Source organism: Pungitius pungitius, chromosome 3 (genome assembly GCF_949316345.1).
Source record: "Pungitius pungitius chromosome 3, fPunPun2.1, whole genome shotgun sequence".
NCBI classification, from domain to species: Eukaryota; Metazoa; Chordata; class Actinopteri; order Perciformes; family Gasterosteidae; genus Pungitius; species Pungitius pungitius.
Genome location: NC_084902.1, coordinates 13,387,649 through 13,410,637, shown reverse-complemented (window position 1 = coordinate 13,410,637; position 22,989 = coordinate 13,387,649). Strand labels below are relative to the sequence as shown.

Below are 22,989 nucleotides of genomic sequence, written 5' to 3'. Positions count from 1 at the left end.
TCATTGCCTGAAATACAAAAAGCTTGTGTTCTGCTGCCGCTGCCACTTGGTTGATTGTCGTCCTTTGCCTCATTGAATCTGCCTCTTGAGGCTCTTGACTCTTTGTTAGTTTGTTGTTTGTTAGTACCGCGGTGGGCCCCTCGTGGCAATAAGTCTTACAAGTGTTTCAAACACTGGTGGATTACGACACATCGCCTCTGGTTCGGTGTGGATGGGAAACCTCTCCCTGCATGCTTATCAAACCTGTGACCTTGATGATTCCCCTCTGGCTGCTCAAGCCTTTGTCTCCTCGCTGGTCAAATGAAGGCAGTTTTATGAGGATATAGATTTCCAACGGGATGTAAAAAAATGCATCAATATAAATCGGAAAATGCAGACTGCAACAAATATGCATCAGACTCTAAACAGCATATGCGCATGTAGGATGTGGTTTGAATCACAAATGAGAAGATCAGATTCTTGGCAGAACAATGAATGGGGGGAGGACAACTTAGAATCTGGATACTTTCTGCTGCTGTAATGGCGCTCTACAGGCAAGCACCTATCACTGCACACACAGCTTCTTCCCAACATTAACGATTGTTTTAGGTCGCCTGTGGGATCAACAACTGGTGGCTAACAGATGGCTGACCCTTCTAATTGGCTCACAGCTAGGGAACACATAATACTGACAATATGTTTAGAGTGCAATGTGGCAAAACATGCCGCAATAGCATACTGGTACACTATTTTCTTTTTTTTTTACAATTAATACAAATGGCCAGACAATTTGATTAAATTAGACTAAATTAGATCATTTGTACATGAGCGCTGTCAGTACTTATAGTTGATCAGATTATTATATCAAATATTCAAATAACCAAATTAAATATATTATATTCTTGTGCTTAATTCTAAATTCATCACAAAATAAAAACTGTTAGAACTACTTCTAATGTAAGTATTGGATGGCACAATCACAGTATTTGAATGTCACATAGTATATAAATATCCACAATACATATAAAAAGAATTTTGTAACTCTGGATAAGGGGAGGCTGTTGAAAGACGTTGCTTAGCAACGGGGGAGTGTATTTCTTGGCGAATGACTAAATCACATCTAACATTCAAGCAAGGCAAAAACTTGTGTCTTTGCTCAAATGATGTGCTGAATGGTGTTTAGAGGCAATCATATCCAAGGCTGCCGTGCACGGTGAAATGTAGGTGCTGCTCCGATGCGGCCATGTGCATGCCGGAAAATCGAACATCAACGCAGAGCCGTCAGCATCTCCCAGCGGAGCGCCCTCTGCTTTATATTGCTTAACTCTGTTGCCTGACCATGTCCTGGGAATTGAGGACAATCTAATTGATCTGCTCACAGAGCAGATGCGGTACTCACACACGGAGCTGGCTCGGTCCTCAGAGTGGTGGCACAGTGGCGTGTCTCCTGGGAGTCCTCCGGCTCAGTGCACAGCTCAGGGACGGCGGTGAGGGGGGGGCCGTTCCCATTGTCCCAGATATACAAAGCAACCTGTAACAACACAGACGGATATTTGATCTGAAGACAAGGTGCAATCCTTAACACATTAATGGTTTATTACAAGCAGTATAAGCGTTTGGTCCTTTCTTCTAGTAAGTACAACCACATTTTCTTTCTCACCAAATACAATATTTAAGATGCCTAACAAAAGACATAAGGGGATAACAGAGTGGGAGAAATTGAGATAGAGAGTGTTACTGTAGAGCAAAGTAATATCTTGGATTTTGTCAAACTTTTCAAGATGTAATGTGTAATGTGTAATGAAGACAATAAAATTAGGGTTATCTGAATATTATAATAATATATAATAACTGTTTGGAAGAGACTAGAAATCCCTGATGTTTCTTTTACTTAGAGGTATTATTATTATTATGGTATGTAAACGCTCAATTAACAAAATTATAACTTAATGCTATTCTAAAACAATTTAGCATTCCTCGATTTCATTAAAAAAATCACCATGTCATCTTTGGTTTTTTTAAATAACAAATACACAGTGCCATAAATAAGTCATGCCGTCTCTAACCAAACCACATTTTCTCTGATAAGTCTGATGCTGTGTTTATTCAACAAAATCCCCATAGATGCCTCCCTGACTGCATTTACTGTGATAAAAATAAGAACCTGAATGCTGCACCATGGCAATTCTCAGAAATAATACGATTTCACTTCAAGGATGATTTCATGCCTGGTTCTTTTTGTGCAAATAGATCATAGTCGGTGGCCGCTGGCTTGAGTGTGAGAAACAGGCCGCTTGATCATCACTTTTCAAATACAAAAGTGTGTTTCCTCACCTCGTGTTTCAGGTCAATGGTGAAATCAGATTTAAGCGGCTCATTTTTCACTTTGTTTGCAAGCCTAGAATAACAAATCACAGAATTTTAGTGTAAACAGAAAATGCGTACACATATATAATGTAATGTCTTGAATATTCCTGCCGTGATAGAAACGGAATGAATCAATTTTAGCAATACATACAGCTATAGTGCACAACTCACCGCACAACAAGCGGTGTGCTTACGGCCCAAGCGGCAGCAAAGTCTGGATATTTAAAGACTGAGGGATTCTCTGCGAAGGCGTAGTGATGAATGATGGTGGACTCTTCGTCGTGGAGGGGCTTACCAAGAAACCACTCCTGATGAATGGGAAGAAGGAGACAGGGCGTTAGCAGAGCAGTTCACCTTTACTTTAACACGTTTCACCCTTTTTCTAATTGCCCCCCCCCCCCCCCCCCCCCTCCCCCCTTCTTCTTCCACATGTTACTTCCCCCATGCACTAACTAGAACAATATGACACCCAATGGCTCTCAAATCATTGGTGTCTCTGTGCTCCCGGTCCTCCCTGGACACTGCCAACCCATGCTAAGCACTCGCCGTAGCACATCACCCGGGCAACCCTCCATCTAATTCCACCTGTGAGTTGGAAGTGATATGCACCATGCAGGAGGTGAAGAGTCCATGAGGAGTCAATGAGACGTATTTCCATTCATTGTTAGGCAGATTTGATCAAAGCAAACTTGAGCAATTCATGAAAATACCAATTCTTTCCTGTCAGCTTTAAATCAAAGTGTAATCAACCTCGGTTTTGGCCCCGTTTTATTTAAAAGTCAAATCACACTTGCGTTGTGTAGGCTTGTCGACAAAAAACATTAAAATGTGTCAGTTATTTGGATTATTTTTAAATTGCATGTACCAAATGATTGACGCAGAACCTCTATTTGACATCATCAAAAAAAAATCTTTATTACTTCCCCAATGTCAGATTCTCTGACTCTGAAAAAATAATTTAATGAACTGAGAGACAGAGCTCAGATTAGGTCTCCTGAAGAAAGGGAGAGACAAGTCTGACAGGTTCAAATGTGAGCTGGCAGAGCTCAGTGCAGCTCAGTGCAGCTCAAAGGCTGCAGCTGGAGCCAAACTGATTCTGTGTCTCTCAATTGTAGCCATGATCAAGTAAGCCTTAGCCCGGCATGAGGTGCTTTGGTCTCGCTAATGAATTTGGAACCAGCTGGCAAAAAGGCAGTCAGAGAGAGATGCAGCTTTAGAGAGACAATATTGTAGACTTACATTTTTCTTGTTGAATTTTGCAAGGACTTCAACCAGCTTAGTCAGCTTCACATTTGTTTCCTCCTCGAGGAATACAATCCACGAAGAGTTCTTCCCAAAGGAGTACGATAAGCTAAAATAAAGAAAAAAAGAGTTAAACAATGAAAAAACAAACAATAAATGGAACACTTGCCACGCACAACCAAAATCTAGACAAAGCAGTTTTTGTTATTTCAGACCATTCTGAGGAATCTCACTGAGGCTCCTGACCCAATCAGATCAAGGCAGCCACACAGTTCTCCCCGAAGGGCAGAAAGACAAAACTACTTCAAAAGCACACAGACTCCTTTCAGTGAGGGCAGCTCTGTAATTATTCGGGATGCTTCTGGTGATCTATGTCCCAAATCTTCATGATAGAGGAAAAAAACTCAGATTCAGACTCAGTTATTTCACATCTCGTCAAAACAATTATTGAATCCATATCAGCTTTTTGAGAAGGCCAAAGTATATAGATGTCTGGAACTGTCATAGTCATGCTGTTTGGACATTGGCTTATTGTCGCAATTATAGACACATTAAATTATTATATTATAATATGAGGCAATCTATCGCAGTTATTGTGTCGGTAATAGCTTCTCGGCAATTTGTAGCCTTGCGATGTGGCAAAAAAACTGACCTCAAAACCAGAATTTAACTGCCAATTTATTCATTATTTTGTCTGCATTTGGAACCCTGAAATCCTTGGTCAATGAGAGTTCGGTGATACTTACTTGGGCAGCAGAGGAAGGATGCTCCAGTCTCCTTCGTGATTTGAGAGAGTGTGAGAGAGCAAAACCACCGGTGGTTTCTGAAAGAAACACCACAAAGACAGAGATGCAGGTTTGGTTATTAACTCAACAGCTACACAAATCAGCTTTTCTTCAACAAAAGGGACCCAAGGGTGTGCTGGTGTTCAGACAGTCCACTAAATAGGATGGGCATGGTCAAGATGGAGTTTTAGCCCATTTATTGCAAATCCCATTATCAAACGCCACATTTAAACCAACCGCTGTACTATTCAGGCCGGTTTGTTTCGGATTCTTAAATATAATTTATACCACTCTCCGTCTTATATGCTTGTCTGTATGAAAATATATCTGAGGAATATTGGCTGCTTAAACTTATTTTACATTTTTAATTCATCTGAGTAAACATCATGGCTGTCGCTCTTTTTGTTAATGTTACATTATCTCTGTACGGTAATGCAATTGGAACAAGCCCTATTGTGTAATGTTGACGATAATGAACACAGATGGCAAAGTTGCAAGTCATACATATATTTAAAGTCCGATGTGGCACAGTTCTTCATTGCTGTTGCACTGACATTTTCCTTCATTACCAGGAAACTGGCCTCCATTTACATATGTAATCACACTTTAATGAATAACACTGAACGTGCAATAATTCATAGTCCATTGCCGGTCATTGTGTATGCTTTTTTAAATTATTTTTTCCCATGCGGCACACACTTCCTACAGAAATGCCATTAGTGGAAATGCTGTGGATATCCCTCTATAAACTATAACGCTGAATCCAATGTCCCATGATCTCAGAGGCTCTTTACTGACCTTGCATCCACCAAAGCCTCTTAAAGAGAGACAAGAAAAAGGTGAATTCCGAGGAGTGATGAAGAGTAAGAATAACCCTTATGATCATCATTATTAAAGTACAAGGCTATTACAATAAAGTCGCACATTGCATATCGCACGTTTACATAATTTTCATTCCCAGCGTCTATCCAGTCAGGCTTCATCAGGCTCATATTGTGTAGTCTGACCTTGGCTTCCCTTAGGTTTTGCTTGTTTTGGTTCATGTGATTGGGTGACAACAACAAAATATAGAATCATTAAAATTGTTATCTTTTAAGGAGATAAAGTGGTATTATGCCTTCAATCCCACTTTGCCTTCAGGGATGTGCTGATCCCGCTTGCCCTCACACTAAGCAATAAACTGTAGGACATGCGACAGAAGATAGTGATGGAAAAAAGCCGAGGATATTTTAGGATGTGGACAATACAGCACACAATTGGATCCACGCAAGAGCAATCTGTTTCAACCAAATTGCCCGCCGTGAGGACGGTGAAACAGTGTGCGTATTGTTGTAGAGAGCCAAGGTTTCTCACTTTGGGAGATAGAAAGCAGCGGAGCCCGCGTGGTTCATTACTGCGCGGTCCAACTCATCGTGGACAAAGTCTCGTCTGAGCCAGTCTGTCTAACAGCAGCCTGCCTGATTTACTCCTATTAAACTCTATTAGTTAGTCAGCTCTCAGCTAATATGAGAATATGCTAAAGGTAGTGGCAAGACAATGTCTATCTTCTTTTATTAAACTGCTCTGTCCTTGATGTTGAGGTCATCCCAGTTAATATATTAAATTAGCTCAATAAGAAAATACTAAAACAAGCATCATATTCAGCTGATGCGATCACAAAAACAAAGCTTTTGATTCAGAGAATGACATTCCTGTGATGAGTGTTCAATGAGAAAGAGATGGATGCCGTGCGAAAGCTACAGACCACTTCAACAGATAAGAACTCATGCTCACAACGAAGGGAACACTGATTGCTCGGTGACTTGGGAGAAGATAGGGGTCACTGAGACCCGGTGGTAATGGGGTGACACGAAGCTCTCATCCACAGGAAGTGCTGGAGGGGGACTGGAGAGAGCCACCTGTCGAAACCTCTTCAGTGATGGGATGCAGTCAAAAAGGAAACGGTGGACGAGGGCCAAATCACCAACTGGAGAACGGGGAGCCAGATTCAATTATTTTTCCCTCCCGGTGGCACCTTCGATGCAGGAATTGTTAAGATAATAGGTGATGCAGGAGAAGGCTTTTGGACGCGTGGTGTGTTTTTTCCACAGAGCGCAAGGTCCCCGAGTTTAACCTCATTCTGTTGTACGTGTGCGTCTCGGTGGACATGAACACTGTATAAATGTAATGTGAATTCCTCCCACAAGGCACAGTGTTGGCACAGGCACAGAACTGTGGGAAAATGGGTTTAGAGCCGCCACGTAGAATACACAAGTTCCTGTCTGTGTAAATCTGTGGATATCACAAAACCATTCTACAGTCAGAGGGGGATGAAAACGGCTCGGAGGTAGAAAGACAGAAAGTACATGTGTTTCCCTTCTCGGCCGTGCAGTGATCACGTCGTAAATCTTTATCGTATCATTTTTGGCAAGAAATGGGAGGGATTCAATGATACTAAGTCAGCCTCAAAATGGTTTCTTTTTATTAGTTTTTTTTGCCTGACCTAAAGAAAAGAAAGTCCAAATATGACTGGATAAAAAGATAACACAACCGGAACCTTGTGTCTGCAGAGTAGGACTAGAAATCAAAAGGTGCTTTCAGACGTTTCAAGGTGAGGGCAAAGTACATCCAACATGTTTAACAGCTACAAACTAAGAACTTAGAACAAAGTCACTTTACAGTCTGTTCTAAACGAATTTAAAACTGAAAAGACAGTTATGGTTATTAAAGAGCTGTGTTCAGTTGGGTCATGGTCAATGAAACAAGAACGTTTCATGATTATTTGACACTGCTTGTTTAGCAAAACATTTCTAATATAATTTTCATAAATTACTGTTCATATTTAAATGAACACACAAAACATGAATTTCAACTTTAAATTAAATAAATGAATACCGCACACCATAATACATTTAATAATGAAGGACAAATGGATATTAGTGGTATTTTGACTGCACAATTCTTTTTATTGTTATGAGTAATACATTATAACATTAAACAAGCAACCCATTAGAAAAGGGAAATGAGGGGGTAATCTACTTTTTTTCTTTATCACTCTATTTATATTCAGTATTCCCTTTGGCCTTTCAAATGGTACCTAAATGTTAATATTTTCTATAATCTTAATAGAATCAGTACAGATTTGGATCCAAATTCAATAAAAAAAAAACGTTTTAATGTGAATACCGTGGTGCAGGCACATCATGCACATCTGAGTACTTTCTACACTTTGTCCACCTGAGGATAAAAGTATTTTCAGTCTGATTCTGAGAAAGGAACTTATGCCGATCCCAAATCTTTGGGTATTATTTTTCATTGAAAAGCTGTCAGGTCTTCACTGATTCTTCACTAATTCTTTAATAAGTCGCTGATTAAAATTCTCCCTGTGTTTAGTTTGTGTAATTGAATGCTAGAGACACTACAACACCAGACATCTCAGAGATCATGAATGCAAACACAACATGATGTGGTATTCATAAAGTCTGTCTCTTCTTGTAAAATGTGAAGTCCATTAGTGTAACTGAATCCCTTCATGATAAATAACATCCTTTGGCACAGACTGATGCCACTATTCATTACAGGCAACATGAAACAATCTTTGAATTGTAATTCAAATAATAAATGTATTGTGGACTTGTGGACTTTCACTGTTGTGTGTAAAAGTATTTGAATGATGTTGGATGCATTTATATAATATTTAATACACATATTGCATTTTTCCAAACACAACCACATTTAACAGAGAAAAAATGACTGATTTTTTCTATGTTTCTCAGTTTGGTACACACAGTCAGTTGTGAAGATAAAAGGTGTTTGACATACAGAAGAAGTGGAGACTGAGACGACAAATACAAGACAACAGAAGTATAAACCCAAAAAGGAGATCTAAATTGGTCTCTTGCTGCAGCTTACAAAGCGAGCAGTCCCTTCATCTAATTTACTGTAACATTGACATTAGTGATGCTGCATTCACTACTTAACCAAACGGAATACAACTTGGGTATTTCAGCCCTTACCATTTGGCTCTGAAGGGATTTAATGAATAGAAGTGAATTGACATTTCAACCTGAAAATGGGCTCCGTGTTTTCCTCCGACATGTTTCTGATGTGTTTACTGATATTTTACAAATTACACAAAATACCGAGCTCACATCTCGGGAGAAAATATAGGTTCTCTTTAATGCAGATTTTGGGGAATTTCTGAATTACAATCAGCAGTTTTAATGTTAAATAAAAATGTGCCTTTGGATGGCGATCGCTTCTCATTACAAATGTAGTGAGAAGAGGCCGGGAACAGGAGGTTGATCTACTGAGAAGAGTGAAATATCTGAACATGAAGGCCACACTAATGTCTGTATTTACTAAACACGTGGATTTCAACAAACTACACTTTCATATTGTGGACTTAAGGGGTTTAAAATAGAGGGTATCATCATGAATAATTCTTATTATTACAGTTTTCAAAATGATCAGTTTTGGGTAGAAGTGATCTGTTTATGAAGTGAAATCAGAGATTTCCTTTCTCTAGCTTGAAATTCCCAGCGAAAAAATTGCAACAGCTTACAACAACTTGTATTCAAATTCCTCCTCTGCTGATGCTCATTAGCTAAATATCTCTTCAGAAATGTATGTGAGCTTTCATGTGCTCTTCCTTTTTTTCCCAAAATATGAGCAGGCGTGCATGAGTGGTAGGTGTCTTGAATCTTACCTCGCCGAGACTGTGTGCCTGCTTCAGTAAGTCTGCTCTCCGACTTTCAGCCTGCCTCACATGGAAGGAGTTGCTTTGACTCTGGATGACGAACACTATCTCCCGCAGGTCTGGAGGGGGGCGGGGAGGAGGGGGGGGCACAAAGGAAGGAGATGTGAGACTGCTCACATACTGTGAAAAAAGGATCATGGCAATCGATGACCTTCTGAGTGCAAGACAAGATAAGAGCCGCAGGCTGAATAGCTGAGGTGGTTTTGCTAATCTCCATTATTGGCCTGGTGATAATAACTAGCGCATAAAGGGCATAATTGGCTTCAAGAGAGAGTTTATAAATGTCACGGCGCAGTCCGTGTTACTTAAAAATAGATTAGCAGTCAGAAGAGTCTTCCTCTGAGGTGCGGTGACGCCCAAAAAGCTTGACACAGCCCAGCCGTCCACTGCTGTCAGTAGAACTCTGCATTATTACCGCATGTTAACCAAGGTTAACAGGGAGCCGCTTACTAAAATATGTCGGTTTAAAAAGGCTGCTAACACGGCCCACTGCGACGCCGACAACCCGTAAACATAGCATCTTTGTCACTGACCGGCACGCTGCAGTTCCTTTTCATGTGAAATCCGTTCAAAGGGACGTGACAGTGACACAGCTCAGGGAAGAATGACATTGGCCACACCAATGGAGGGGAGGGGGCATGTCATTTTGTCTTTCGCTCAGTACAATTACATTTGACAACTCCTAAATCCTGTAAGCTGTCCCTCGCAAGAAGTCTGCAGCACCTGGCTGGAATGATCACGAAAAGCCTTTTCGAGAATTAAAGCTGAGAGGTTGTGAACCAACTTGGTACGGACAAAAGGCAAACGCATATCGGAGGTTCTTTCCTGCTACGGCGGGAAGCTTGCAAACCTCCCGGTAATGAGATGTGCTGGGATTCTTTCCTGACAAACATAACAAGCTCGGTTCCAAAATAATTCTCCCTCGACATTTTAATTAGCTGCTTAAGTATATGTACAGGATCCGGTCATTAAGGGTACACCATGTGATTATGATTACCAGATGGACTTTTTTCCCATGACGCTCTGCAAAATGTGCTGATGACTTGTATTTCTGTGTTCCAAAACACAAACAAGTAACAGCCGCTGCCGACTGGTCCACAATCCTCCCAGTGGAATAGTGCGACAGCGATGCGAGGGAAAAGGGGACGGGCAAGTGCCGATAAAGGCGGGGCGAGATGGATTGCCTCCTCCCCGATCCCACAAATTGAACCTATTCCACGGGTTTCAGATAATAGCGGCGGGGTCGAGGGGTAGACACTATGTCAGGCTACGGTATCTGTGTACGATCTTTTTAATTGATGGTGGCGTGTCGATCCTTTGCTCTGCTCATAACAAAGCTCCCGTTGATCCCGTGGTTACTTACTAAATCTCAGCATGCCCATCTCCCAAAAGATGAGAGCTGAGCTTAGGGAGTGAGTAGCCTACACCACCTCTAAATGTCCTTCTGCTGAGTTTGCTGGATGACTGACTATGCTGGCTGGTGTGTGCAGACGTGTGTGTGCATCTGGTGTCACATAAAGCAGTGCCTTCTTAAGCCCCAGGTGTGGTACCAGCATTCCTGATACTGCACAGCTCAGCAATAATGCCAGCTGCATGAGACCAACAGCGAAATCAGATAACGGGTTGCCAATCCCTCATTGTGCAGATAATGCGTATACCCTGTGCCAAAGCGAAGGAGAACCAGGGGGTAAAGCGAAAAAAGAAAAGAAACTAATTAAGACTGCCCTCGTCTTCCCACTAATGGGTTTCGATTCATCATTAGACAATGGGGCGAAAAGGGAAGGAATCCTGTTAGATCACTTTCTTTCCCCTCCATCATTACTTTGTCCTGCTCTCAAGTAAAAGTCACCTTTATGCACCCTCTTGACACTAAATTACAATTATCCATTCAATATGTATACCTATATTTATTTCAAGAACAACCAACAACGAGTCTTTTTTACGGGTATTGGTGAGGTTATTAACGGATGCCTACGCTTGGGCGTACCATGTTGTCACCAGGACGTTGGTAGATGGTTGCTAGGTGATTGCCACATTGTTGCATGCTGCGATGGTGTTACTAATGTTCACAGTTGTATGGTTTTACTTTGGTCCGTGTCTCCTGTTTCACACCATTGGAACTGGGGCTTCTGACTTTTCAGAGGGCAAGGCGGCTCACTAGAGAATACTTTCCTGTGTTTGCTGAACTTTTGTCTCGCCTATCTGGCCGTGAGAGTAATTACTCTGGTTTAAGATGTATGCCTGCAGGTGAGCTTAATGCCCTTTCCTCTCGGGATTGGATTTTCTTACTAAGTACTTACTATTAGTACTTTCTCTGACTGACAAGTTTTGGTTCATGTGGAGAACCCGTTGCAGAAACCTTCCTTGGATGCTTCTTAGGATTTCCAACCACCAGCTTCCAGATACTTCTTCTTCAGTATGGTCTCCCCCTTTCTTTTTATTTTTCACCAACTTAATTGATAATTATACAACAAAGGGACGAAAGAAAATAATAAAATGCATTTATAGGAAGAGAAAATAAGCAAACAAATACAAAAGTTTCACACAGATATGGAGGAGAGCTGCTTGTTTTGCAGATGTTTGCTGTCATTGCAGTGATACTTACGGTGATCCTAGAGCCTTGAAATACAGTTTTTTATCTTTTTGCTTTTATAAACAACTTTACTTGTGTGCAAAAAAACAATATCACCATGAAATATAACAAAAACAAAAATAATGATAGTGATATTGAATTCTAATGATATTAAAGTAAAACCAAATTAAAAAGATTGAAGGTTATTTCAATTATTTCAACGAAGTTTGCTAAAATTGAAATGTGAATTTTTCCAACGATGCCTTTTGGCTGAAAACAATATGCTTCGAATGAAAGAGATTAAAGGTTACTGGAGAGATGAAGCTAAAGCCCCCATCACATTGGAGCAGATGATGTTATTTTGCCGGGTTGATGGAACTAGAAAGCATGAGACAAGTGTTCGTTTGACTCCCCTCACCCGTTCAGCAGTCCACAAGGGACACTCCGAAAAGAAAGACTGTATCAGCCTTGAAATATATTGGACGAAATGAGACACAGGAGAGCGATGCCTCAATCTCTCCCTGATTTGATTCTTTGCTCAGCGTACGAAGCCCCCCCGGTCTAAAAACGCCATCACCGCCTGGTCCATGGCAACCTTTGTGCAAAGGCTCTTCTGCCTACGAGAGGGCAGATAACTGATGAAATACTCACCAATGACGAAATTGAAATGCTTGTTTGTGCTACTTGGCGGGAGATTGAAGTGAATATCTTCACCTGAACGTAGCACGCGTAGTGTTCTAGTCCCGTCATTAACTCTAAGCATTAGGGACACCACGTCTTTAGAGCGGGATGACGGAAGTTTCCACGTGCCAGGGGAGCTGAGAGCACACTGACCTCTAGGCCCTCCTGCAGCTCTATTGTGTCCGTCAGTGTCAAAGAGCAGGTATGTCCGGTCACCAGAGCGTTCACAGGAATGTTGGCTCTCAGCCTGGAGTGTGGGCCAGAAAACACACACACCTCCGTGGTGTAGGGACCGGAGCTGAGCGCCGTTTGAATCATGTCGAGGATTCTAAAGGGAAAAGGAGGAGCGCGAGCGGTCGATTTGCAATTTCAATGACAAACGTCTGCCAAAGTACGGAGGGATACCATCAGGCTGCTGTAGGAATGACGACAGCGCCATGACGGATCCGGAGCTCTTCATCGGCAGCATGTATTCAAGGATGACAGAGGATGTCGATAGCTCATTTCCATAGTCAACGGGCCCCACTTCCTCAACCAGCAGCTGATTGTGCAAGTGTAAAAGCTGCCAGGCTCCAATGATTCACGTTATTGTACTCGCAGTGCCGAGATGGCCGAGCATCATCCTTCTTCTAAAAATTGCCCCAACCCCCGATTCTCTCTTTTTCACGTTCTCTCCGACCCGTCCAACAGACATACTACATGGGAGCGAATTGGATTGCAGTTTCCTGACCAAACTAACCATGACCGTCGCAGCAGACAGCGCCGGGGATTTTACAGCCAATCCCCAGCCAGCCGACCACATTCAATCTGGAAGACCAAATTCAACCCTGTCTCCTACAAAATTATGTTTCCATACAACGAAACTGCCATCTCAATTACATTTACTGCCTCGCAGATTTGGGCTGTAGTTTTAAACACTAAAGACAGTGATATAAAATTACATTTGGGAGATAAATATTTTTGCAATGTAGCCAACTTATTAGGCTCAGTGGTGATTTGATTTATCCATATAAAATGAAAACAAATTTGACTTGCCTATAGGCAATAATACAGTGTGACAGAGGCTGGTGTGTCTTGCAGTAAGTGAAACGATTTTCTAAGACTTCTTCTCCTATTAATGAAGAATTTGAATTGCCTTGCACACAATCAATAGTGAACATGGTGTATTTAACTTTCAGCTTACTACCAAAAGGTCAGTGTCATAAATATCTCTTAGTAAAACAAAGAGAAGAAAATAGTAGAGCGAGGACAGACAGAAAGGGAAAGGCATGCAAGCCAATAGTTTTGCATTGCAAAAACAGAAAGAGAGGAAGTAAGAAAAGCTGTTAAGATTAGTCTGATGTAAAAGTAAGAATCAGAATTTTCTTTATTGGCCACGTATGCTTACCGTTAGACTACAGTTTCCATGTTCTGAACACACAAATATACGAGTTGCATCTAGGGTGTCGAGGGTCTGTAGTGATCTTTCCTGCCTGTTTCTTGACTGGAAATCTACAAGATGTCCAGAATGGAGGGAAGGCAAGAGCCAATTATTCTCTCTACAGACCTGATGATCCACTGTAGTCTGTTCCTGTCCTGTTTTGTGGCCGATCCATTGAACAGGAAGTTCAACCTATGCTGGACCTTCTTCCTGAATGTGTCGATGTCGGAGGCCCACTTCAGGTCCTGAGAGATTAGGGATCCCAGAAACGTGAAGGTCACCACAGAAGACACAACCTCTTTGACCCCCACCAGTCAGGCTTTAAGGCAGGCCATTCCACAGAAACTATGTCCTATTTCCTCCCTTCAGGAACTTGGTATCTCAGGCTCTGCTCTCTCCCTTCTCTCTTCCTACCTTGACGGCCGCACCTACCGGGTAACCTGGAGAGGATCTGTGTCGAAACTCTTACTACTGGAGTTCCTCAAGGGTCCGTCCTGGGCCCTCTCCTCTTCTCTCTACACCAACTCTTTCGGCTTGTATGGCTTCTCATTCGCTCGTATGGCTTCTCCTACCACCACTATGCCAATGACACCCAACTAATTCTCTCCTTCCCTCATTCGGACACTCAATGTAGAGTATGGTGAAGGGGCTTCTCCTGAGGTCCACTGTAATCCCCACAGTTTTGAGCTTCACCATTCCAGAAGACCAGCTGGTCAACATCTGGTCTATACGTCTTCTCATCTTCGTCCCTTATGAGGCCGATGGACATTTTGTAGTCTGTAGTTTGACAATCGGGTTCTCTGAGGAGCAGTTGTTGGTGTAGAGGCACCATTGGTGCCATCATATTCACTTAAAAGGGAACAAAGTGGGTCTTACTTCTAAATCAAGAAACAATATAGATACTGGCCATGACTGTAAGACATCTAGCTTGATGGTGTCTGTATTCAGGTTTCTTTTCTTTTTGCAATACGAAATATTGATGATAACAGCAGTCAACTATATCAGCTCAAAACTTTTTGGACTTATAATACTTAATAATATAATAATTTAAAAAAGAATGTTAAAAATATATAAATAATAATAACACATTGATTGATTGATTGATTGATTGATTTAGGTACAGAATAGGGATTGATTTAGGTACAGAATAGGACATCAGATCAATAGTAAAGTAAGTAATTACACAGGTCCAAAGTTGATTGAAAAAGTTATTTCCATGCATCGTCATTCATTGCTGCGACCGCACCACCGGGCCGCCGCATGTCACATATTTTTATCTTCTTCTTCTTAGTCTAAAAATGAAGGGAAATCACTAAAATGATCGGGATGGACATCAATAGCTTTGTAGCATTTGTGTTATTATGTCTCTTTTTTATTTGATACAGCAGAATATTTTTTTCATAGTTTAACATGAATATATTGAGAAGAACACAAAAAGAAGTAGAAACATTTTAGAGAAATATTTTTATATTCATGAATTCATTTTAATGGCCAATTGAATAAAAATGCTCCTGTCAGCTAACATTTACGATGCAAAATGTGGACCTACAATACCATGCCTAGAAAATGGATTGTAAGATTACATTACATTCAGTGGGGACTTGTGGACCGAGGCACTTATGGAGAACATTTTCATATCAATATTTGGAGAAAGAAATGCAGTAAGGCATCTTTATATTGTGTTTCTTTTCCCTGAAGCATTTCTGTAGGTAATCTTCTCCAAGGTTCCTGCTCTCCGTCTATCTGACATGTACGATGTTGCACTTTTAAAAACACAACAGCAAAATAAATGACGAGAAGTGCCACTGATTCTTTTAATGTGATCATGTAGATTAGCACAAGAAACCTGTATATAATGCCTGCTTTTATCCAGACTTAATTGAGACAACAATTGCATTCCCTCTCAGGAACTACTGTTCTAATCATTACTTCCAATGCCTTATAAAAGGTCACCAGTTCCCTTAAAATAAAAACGGCCGCTCTTCTTTCTGTTGCAAGTATTGTTAAAACAACAGAGAGCCAGACTTTCCTTTATGCATCATCTGAATTCCTTCAAACAAACAATATTCTCTGTAGAATAGTGTAGCGGCTTTCTGTGGGGCGACAAAGGGAATTACTACGGCGGTGCCAGATAGCAGAGCTCTGTTTTTCAGATGGCTGTCTGTTTGCATTTCCTCTCTGTGCAGAGGTGCCAAATGAGAGCATTACGAAGTTGCTTTTGTGTGCTCGCGCATCTTCTCTGACCCAGTTGAATGAAAAACAGGCAGAGGTCCAGTAAACTGGCTCCAAACTCCTCGCATGCTCACGGAAATCCCTCTTTGATGGTGATTGCGTGAGTCCCGCATGGCACCATTTAAAACAGTTAAAACTGAATAATATTTAGTAATTGCAATAAATTATCCGATTGAATGTCATCCAACATTATGAATGAAGTCTGACTTGAGTCAGACCTATTCAAATATCAAACACAATAACGGAGTCCAGAATATGAGCCGAACTGCAAAAAGCAGCTTTAAACACTATCAACGACTGCAGCCATGACATTTATAAAAATAAGTACATATATTCAAGGATACATACATACATTACAGCCTGTAAATCCCAATGTAATGACCAGTGACATACTTACTGGGTATCAAACAAGGAGATAATGACTTTGGGTTTAAGAAGGAGTGTATTTACTCTACTTAACAATAACATTCATGTAAAAAGCTTTATGTTGAAATGGAAATGGTGTAGGCTACATTATTGTTGCTGGAAAACAAAATATTAGCCAAAATATGGGAGGAAAGCTGTACATAGCTGTAGCTAAACTGTCTTCATCATAAACTGCACAGTGGTAGTTTTGGGATATAATCCATCCAACGGTCCCAGCTGAAATCAAGGAAGACATTTACCCAGGAAGGAATCGGAGATATTTTTTAAGCTGTTCCTCTTTTCGGTCAAGTCAATACTATCTTTTTTATAGTATTTTAAAATTGGCCAAAAGGTTTGCACCTTTCATAACGTAGATACTATCGCTGTTGCTAACATAAAACAATGGTTAGGGCCATTGGTTTTCTGTATGCACCTGGTTATTATTATGTAATGGGTAATTAAAAAGTACCAAAAACCATTTCAGTGTTCCTGCTAAATGATTATTTATGAATCCCTATGCCTCGGGTTTCAGTAAGTATTTATTTCTATATTTACACTGAATGTATGGGCTGTGATCTAAAGCTTTACCCATTTATGAATTCCTTCTTCTCATTTTTTCTTGTCTACTACTGAAATTTGAAAAAGACTTACCCAGTTGATTGTTGTGGATGACATGCATATCATCATGGCTCTGAAAAGACAGACGTGTTTTTTTTATTAATAATTACAGCAACAGAGAAAATCTTCAAACACAAAACCAAATAATGACCTATATAAATCCACCTTTTATATTTTCGCAGAAAGATGCCAAGTGAAAAGAAATGGTTCGTGTGAACACACTCAGTTTCAGCTAAATGCTCCATTTCATCTTCCTAATCACTAATTAGGACTTAGTAATACTAAATATGGAAATCCCTGCGGGTTATTTGGAGAAAAAAAAGGGGCGATACCCCGCGTCATTAGTCCTATCTAATTGTGTGGGGGTTTTCAGCCAGCAGCGTTTGAGCTCCGCGCATTCGGCTCAAATAAGCCACTCAACGCTGTTCCACCTCCGGAGGGATGAGCAAATCAATCACAGGCTGAGCAAACTTTGAAGAGCCGTCTTTTCCCTGCATCTTCCTCAGGAAATCTTGCCCTTTTTGAGAGACGGCGCGAACGCACGAGCTCTGGCTGTTTCTAGAACTCCCAAACGAGAGCAGCAGAGTATTAATAGATAATGACAAACGCAGGCCAGTTTTGATTTATGACTTCTTCAAGACTAACAATCATTTTACTGGCAAGCCGTTGCCGCCTGAATTCATTTTTGGTGGGTGTGTGGCGGTGGTTCCAGGGAATCACAAAGCTTTGGTGGCGGCTGTGTGAGCCGCTCTATATGCATCCCGCTGTCTCATCACTTTCGGAAGGCGAGAAATTTCACAAAAGAAACCTATCCATTGCGTAAATTTCCTCAAGATTGACAGCTTTTCGGCCATTGTCATGACAACGCATCTTTTATTTTATTCAGACGGCACATGATTTTTTCCATCTCTCCTATTATATTTATCAAGTCATGAACCCATCACTTTTTTTAATGAACACACAAGAATTGAAAGTTCTCTTCCCACACAGCAATGAGTCACGCACATGCGAGGCTCTCGGTCTCTGGTCATATTTGCAGGTGATCAGAGTTAAAAGGCAAAATATATGCGCTGGCAGAAGATCATATCAGGAGGATTTCATTCCCGTGGGTGTAAGACATCAGCGTAATTGGACTCGGTAGCATTAGTCATGCCCGCAAGGTTTCTGTCTCATCTTATCACGTGCACTTCTCCTGCGAAATCATTTCCTCAGCTGGAGAGTGAGGGCACCTCAAGGAAAGAAATGCCTAAGCCGGCAGAATTTGACTTGCTATCAGATAATTGCTCTGGTAAAATCTCTTCAACTTCAATAAATATGATCTATGGCAACAGGCAAATAATCGTGAAAGAAATGTGCCTGGATGAATGCCGCTGTTGTGACAGGAGAGTGGCAGGTGCAAAGATTTTTTCACTCCGTCTCCTGCAGCACAACTAACCTCGGAGGCAGAGAGGAAACGGAAAATCACTGTCGCCATCTGACAAAATAAATCAAGACCTCCACAGTGATGAATGGACCGGTCGGGGAGACGTCACCAATTATATCGATTGTGCATATGAGTTTAGTGCAGGCATGTACAATGTAGAAAACGCTCAGTATTTTATGACAGGCTTTAACAAGGTCTTAATTAGCATACCCCAGGCGTCGCTCTGGCCAGTCAGTGACTGTAGACGTGAGCACACATTCATGTAATGGGTTGTTTAATTCAATAATCTGTTCCACATGTTGGCTGCATGGGTTATCATTATTATATTGTCAAGTGACTCTTTTTGAGATGCTACAACAATGTGTTGAAGCATTGAGAAAGTATAACTTCATGTGTTGCATAATAGTGTTTATCCAGGCCAACGGATATTGTGTTGAACTATAATATTTTCATATAGCCCGAGCCTAATATTAACTACTGATAAATGCTGTGATGGAGCATGAAATAGCCGCTGCTATCTCCACGCAGTTGTAATATCCTGTCTTTAAGTATTACAAAACCCTGTGCAGTGTTTGCTGTCATTTTAGTCTTCAAGTTCATGATGCATTACTCTTGGTGCATTACTTGGAATTCTTGGATGATATTTTGTCCTCTCGTCTGTTGCCGTTTGAAAACCTGGTTGAGATACTTGGATTACAACAGTGATAAACTAGAAAGAAAGATATGTGTTTAACCTCCAATGCAGAGATGAACTTCTGAAATCATGTGATCCACATTAAGCCAGTTCCATTACGTTTTTTTGTTGTTGTTTTCTTTCTCTGTGTTGAGCATTTTCTTTACAAGAATAATCTATAATCCAAATGTAAACAACCCTAATGCCAAAACATACACACTTGTAATTGACATGGTCAACTGCTTGTTCAATCCGGCTCCTTGATCACACTTCATCGCATGGATGCAGTTGAGTGACACCTGGGCCAGAGCGCTTCCCTTGGTAAACAACAGACCATACACACAACTTCCGTATTTGATACTGGAAATACGCAATCATGGTGGTAATCTTCTTCCTGTCCGCTCAGGGCAACGGCGGTAAACAAATGGCGCAAGCAACCAGCAAGAGTTATTGTAGCGTACCGGGCTGTCCTTGTTATTCCCGAAAGGAGCCATATCTGTTGTTTCATTCCTTCCCTGTTGATGGTGTTGTTTGACAAAAATGGATTCACGCTATCCGGCGGGATGACGGACCAAACTTTAGCAATAAAAAGGGGAGCACTTATGTCTGCAGCAGAAAGCAGACACACTACCTCAGACGACTACGTTTTAGGGATCACCATTTGCCGCTTGAAACCAGAGGCTGTCCCTAGTCCTTTTCCTCGTAACAATTTCACCTCTAAAGGAAAAAAGGAGCCTGTGTTTGAGCTGTGCCAAAAATGGCAGCTGTTGAAATAATAAAGGAAATACCAAAGAAAACTTTAAAACTGGACCAAGATTGTGCGACAACTTAATTTATTTTGTTCTTTTTAGTGACAGCGTTTTCCTCCACCAGTCAGCAAATGTAATTGTAGGCAAATCTGTGAGCGAAGTTGTGAAGACTCTCTCAGAGAGTCTCGGATGTCAGGAATCCAGCTTCCTGAACCGGTTTGCTTAAACATTGCCACTTGAACCTGAAGCTTGTTTTTTCTGAGTTCCCCCAAACACATCCTGGCTGATTCTTCAACCATCGACACCTGCTGCTGTCTGCACACCCGGTCCTGTTTACCATCCCCTTCACCATTTAACCAGTCCCTGCCGGATCGTTAGCGTATCACGTACGGTCTTGCTCCTGAAACCCGATTCCATAGTTGTGTAAAGTCAGTGTGTTTGTTTGCTCCTGTTTTCCTATCACTAACAAGCAACCTGTTTCCCTGCCTACAGTTCGTCACTTGGATCGCCATCCCCCCCCCTGCCTAGCCGTTGACTCCACTCCAGCCCCACTCTTCACCAACCAACCGGACCAAACCTTCCCCACATTCAATCCCAAATAAAGTCTGTCTTGTCGGCTTTTGGGTTCCCGTCCTGGACGATCCCTGACACCTGATGTGTTCACGACAGGAAGTCTACTTGCACATTGATTGCGCATTTCCGGTTGGAAAGGAATGAAATATGAATTATTCTCGTCTCACAGAGCTTGGCTCTTCTTCTGTACACAGGTAACGCTCTCCTTAATCCCATTTGACAGCCGGCTGTCAGCCCTTTGCAGCAGGAATCAGGCACCCGTAGGTGTTAAAAAGGAATTGCTGGGAGTCCACAGCGTCTATCTTAAGGGGTTACTTTTCCCAGGTGCCTTGAGGGCTTTTGGTCTCCGGCACCTCTGCACTGATGCAGACGGAACGCCAGAAAGATTGCGCCTCATGTGGTGCAACCTTGATTTTTCCCCAGCGGACATGTACATGAGTACATGCTCAACCTACATGATGTGATTGTTATAAAGTCAAGGACACCCGCAAAGACCACCCTTTGAGCCCTGCCTTGGATTGGGAGGCTGTTCTCAGAGATGCACGTCAGAGCTCCGGCCCCGTGCTGCAGCCCTCCATCCCGAGGGCACAGGCACTCCACTGATGTGAGCGACCCGTCAGGTCCCATTAGCCTTCTGTTCACTGACGGGAACAATGATTCAAGGTTGCAGGATTTGGGGAATTTTGACATGTGAGAGAAAAATCTGGGAGGTTTACAGAGGCTAGTTGCTTGGACGGCCCTTCCGTACCTCAGGAGTTGAACCCTATTACACGTTCCCTTTTCTAGATTTGTATCAATTGAGGTATAAAGTGTTTACAGCTTCAATTTGAGGTTGATTTCAGATGTCGTGAGCAGCTTGAAGAATTGTTTCACCCTGTCCTCCATGACAGGGTGAAACATTTTATTCAACAGTCATTTTTCACCACAAAAGCTCTGAATGTGTAATGACTTAATGACTTGGAACGTTTGCTACATCGAAACACCAGGCAGCTGTTTAAATAGGCCTCTTTCTGCATTTAGTTGACTTCAACTAAATTGGTTGGGCATAAAGACAGGGATTCTGCTAAAATTGACTAAACGGTTACTTTTTCATTTCCCCCATGAGGATTTTTAGACAACATTGTCCACCTGGAAACCAAAGACCTCTTTAATTGACCTTTTGCTCAGGCCCACCAGCTGTTAGTTACTGTTGCTAAGCCTTCTGCTCTCATACATCACATATGCAGTTTACAGAGATTACTGCGGCAGATTTTTCACTTGAAATGTAAACTCATTTCTGGGACAATGTCTTGGTCATTTCACTCGGCTGTGGATTTTGGTGGCTGAAATGAAAACCTTTGATGCTAGATTTTCCTCTAATCGAGTCTCCAGCAGATTCATTTTGAAATTAGATTCTTTTAAAAACAAATCTTCTAGACATCTACATGCATGATATCAGGCTAAAAGAATGAGTTTAATGCTGCATGTCCAAGGCAAAAAGTCAGGATACCCGCCAATTGATCAACATGTAGAAGACACACACAAACATTCTGTTGATGATAAGAACTGCAATTAGTACCAACCGATTAAGCAAACCGTTAACGTTGAGGTTTCTGGAATATACACTTCCATAAGAATAATAAGAGCAGGACGGAACTGATCCTTAATTTAAACTGTAACCCTAGAAAATTATTTAGTATGAGAATTTCAGCACTTTTAACACATTGTTTAATCCGTTCCTTACGATCATGTTGTGGTGCATTTTAGAAAGACAAAAAAATCATTTTAAAAAACACAACCTCCTCAAAGCTCTTAAATGCATACGAGTATGACTTTGGTGAAGAGCTCCACGCTCACCCTATCAGCATGTGGAGGAAAATTAGCTTGAGAAAACCTTTTGTGCTGGGGAAGGATTTAGTGAGCGGTCAATTTCAACGTTGCTCCCCAAAACGGGTCTTCAGAGCAGAGCAACGTATAGAGCTGGCTATTGTGCAGTGTTTTTTTAATGGAAAGTAGCTAAAGCCACTAAGGCCAAGCTAAACGGCATTCAATGTAGCTAGCTTTATAAATATCTACTCACTGTGTGTGTTTTCAAAATTTCTGAGAAATATTTTTGACCCACTTTGATTGAGGGGAGTGAAGATTTGCCCAAAACATTGCTATGTTTGTCACTCAGCACTGTTTAATCGTGTTTAAAAAGTTGTTAAAGGGGTCACCAACGTGTAAAAAAAAAGTCAGTGAAGTGGCTCAGGCCAGACAACAGTGTCATGCACACCTGTTAATACATCTGCATTTTGTAGACTAATTAACTGGCAATAAGCTGTGTTTATATGATTGGATAGTATCCATAGCAACAAGCGTCCTTCTCTCTCCAGAAAAGTAGACAGATGCACCTGAATGATTTCATATCTATGGGTTACATGTCTGTAAGTGAAGTGCATGTAGCGTGAAGGCGCTACACACATTTCATTGTGAAACCCTGAGCTGTAAAACAAACAAAAATGTTGTACCTTGAAAAACGACTTTCAAAGACACAATTTGTTTACCTTTCAT

The 22,989-nt window shown here is 41.4% G+C and overlaps 1 protein-coding gene across 1 annotated transcript in view; it reads right to left on the bottom strand.

Annotated features, from left to right (window-relative positions):
- Nucleotides 1-22,989, bottom strand: part of b3glcta (beta 3-glucosyltransferase a) — a 55,001-nt gene that overhangs the window by 10,679 nt on the left and 21,333 nt on the right. Inside the window, exons 3-9 of the mRNA XM_037469530.2 lie at nt 17,073-17,112; nt 9,061-9,170; nt 4,335-4,411; nt 3,586-3,697; nt 2,518-2,654; nt 2,314-2,377; nt 1,379-1,510 (exon numbers count right to left, since the gene is read on the bottom strand). Coding sequence (XP_037325427.2) covers nt 1,379-1,510; nt 2,314-2,377; nt 2,518-2,654; nt 3,586-3,697; nt 4,335-4,411; nt 9,061-9,170; nt 17,073-17,112 — 672 coding nt within the window. The remainder of the gene's footprint in view (nt 1-1,378; nt 1,511-2,313; nt 2,378-2,517; nt 2,655-3,585; nt 3,698-4,334; nt 4,412-9,060; nt 9,171-17,072; nt 17,113-22,989) is intronic.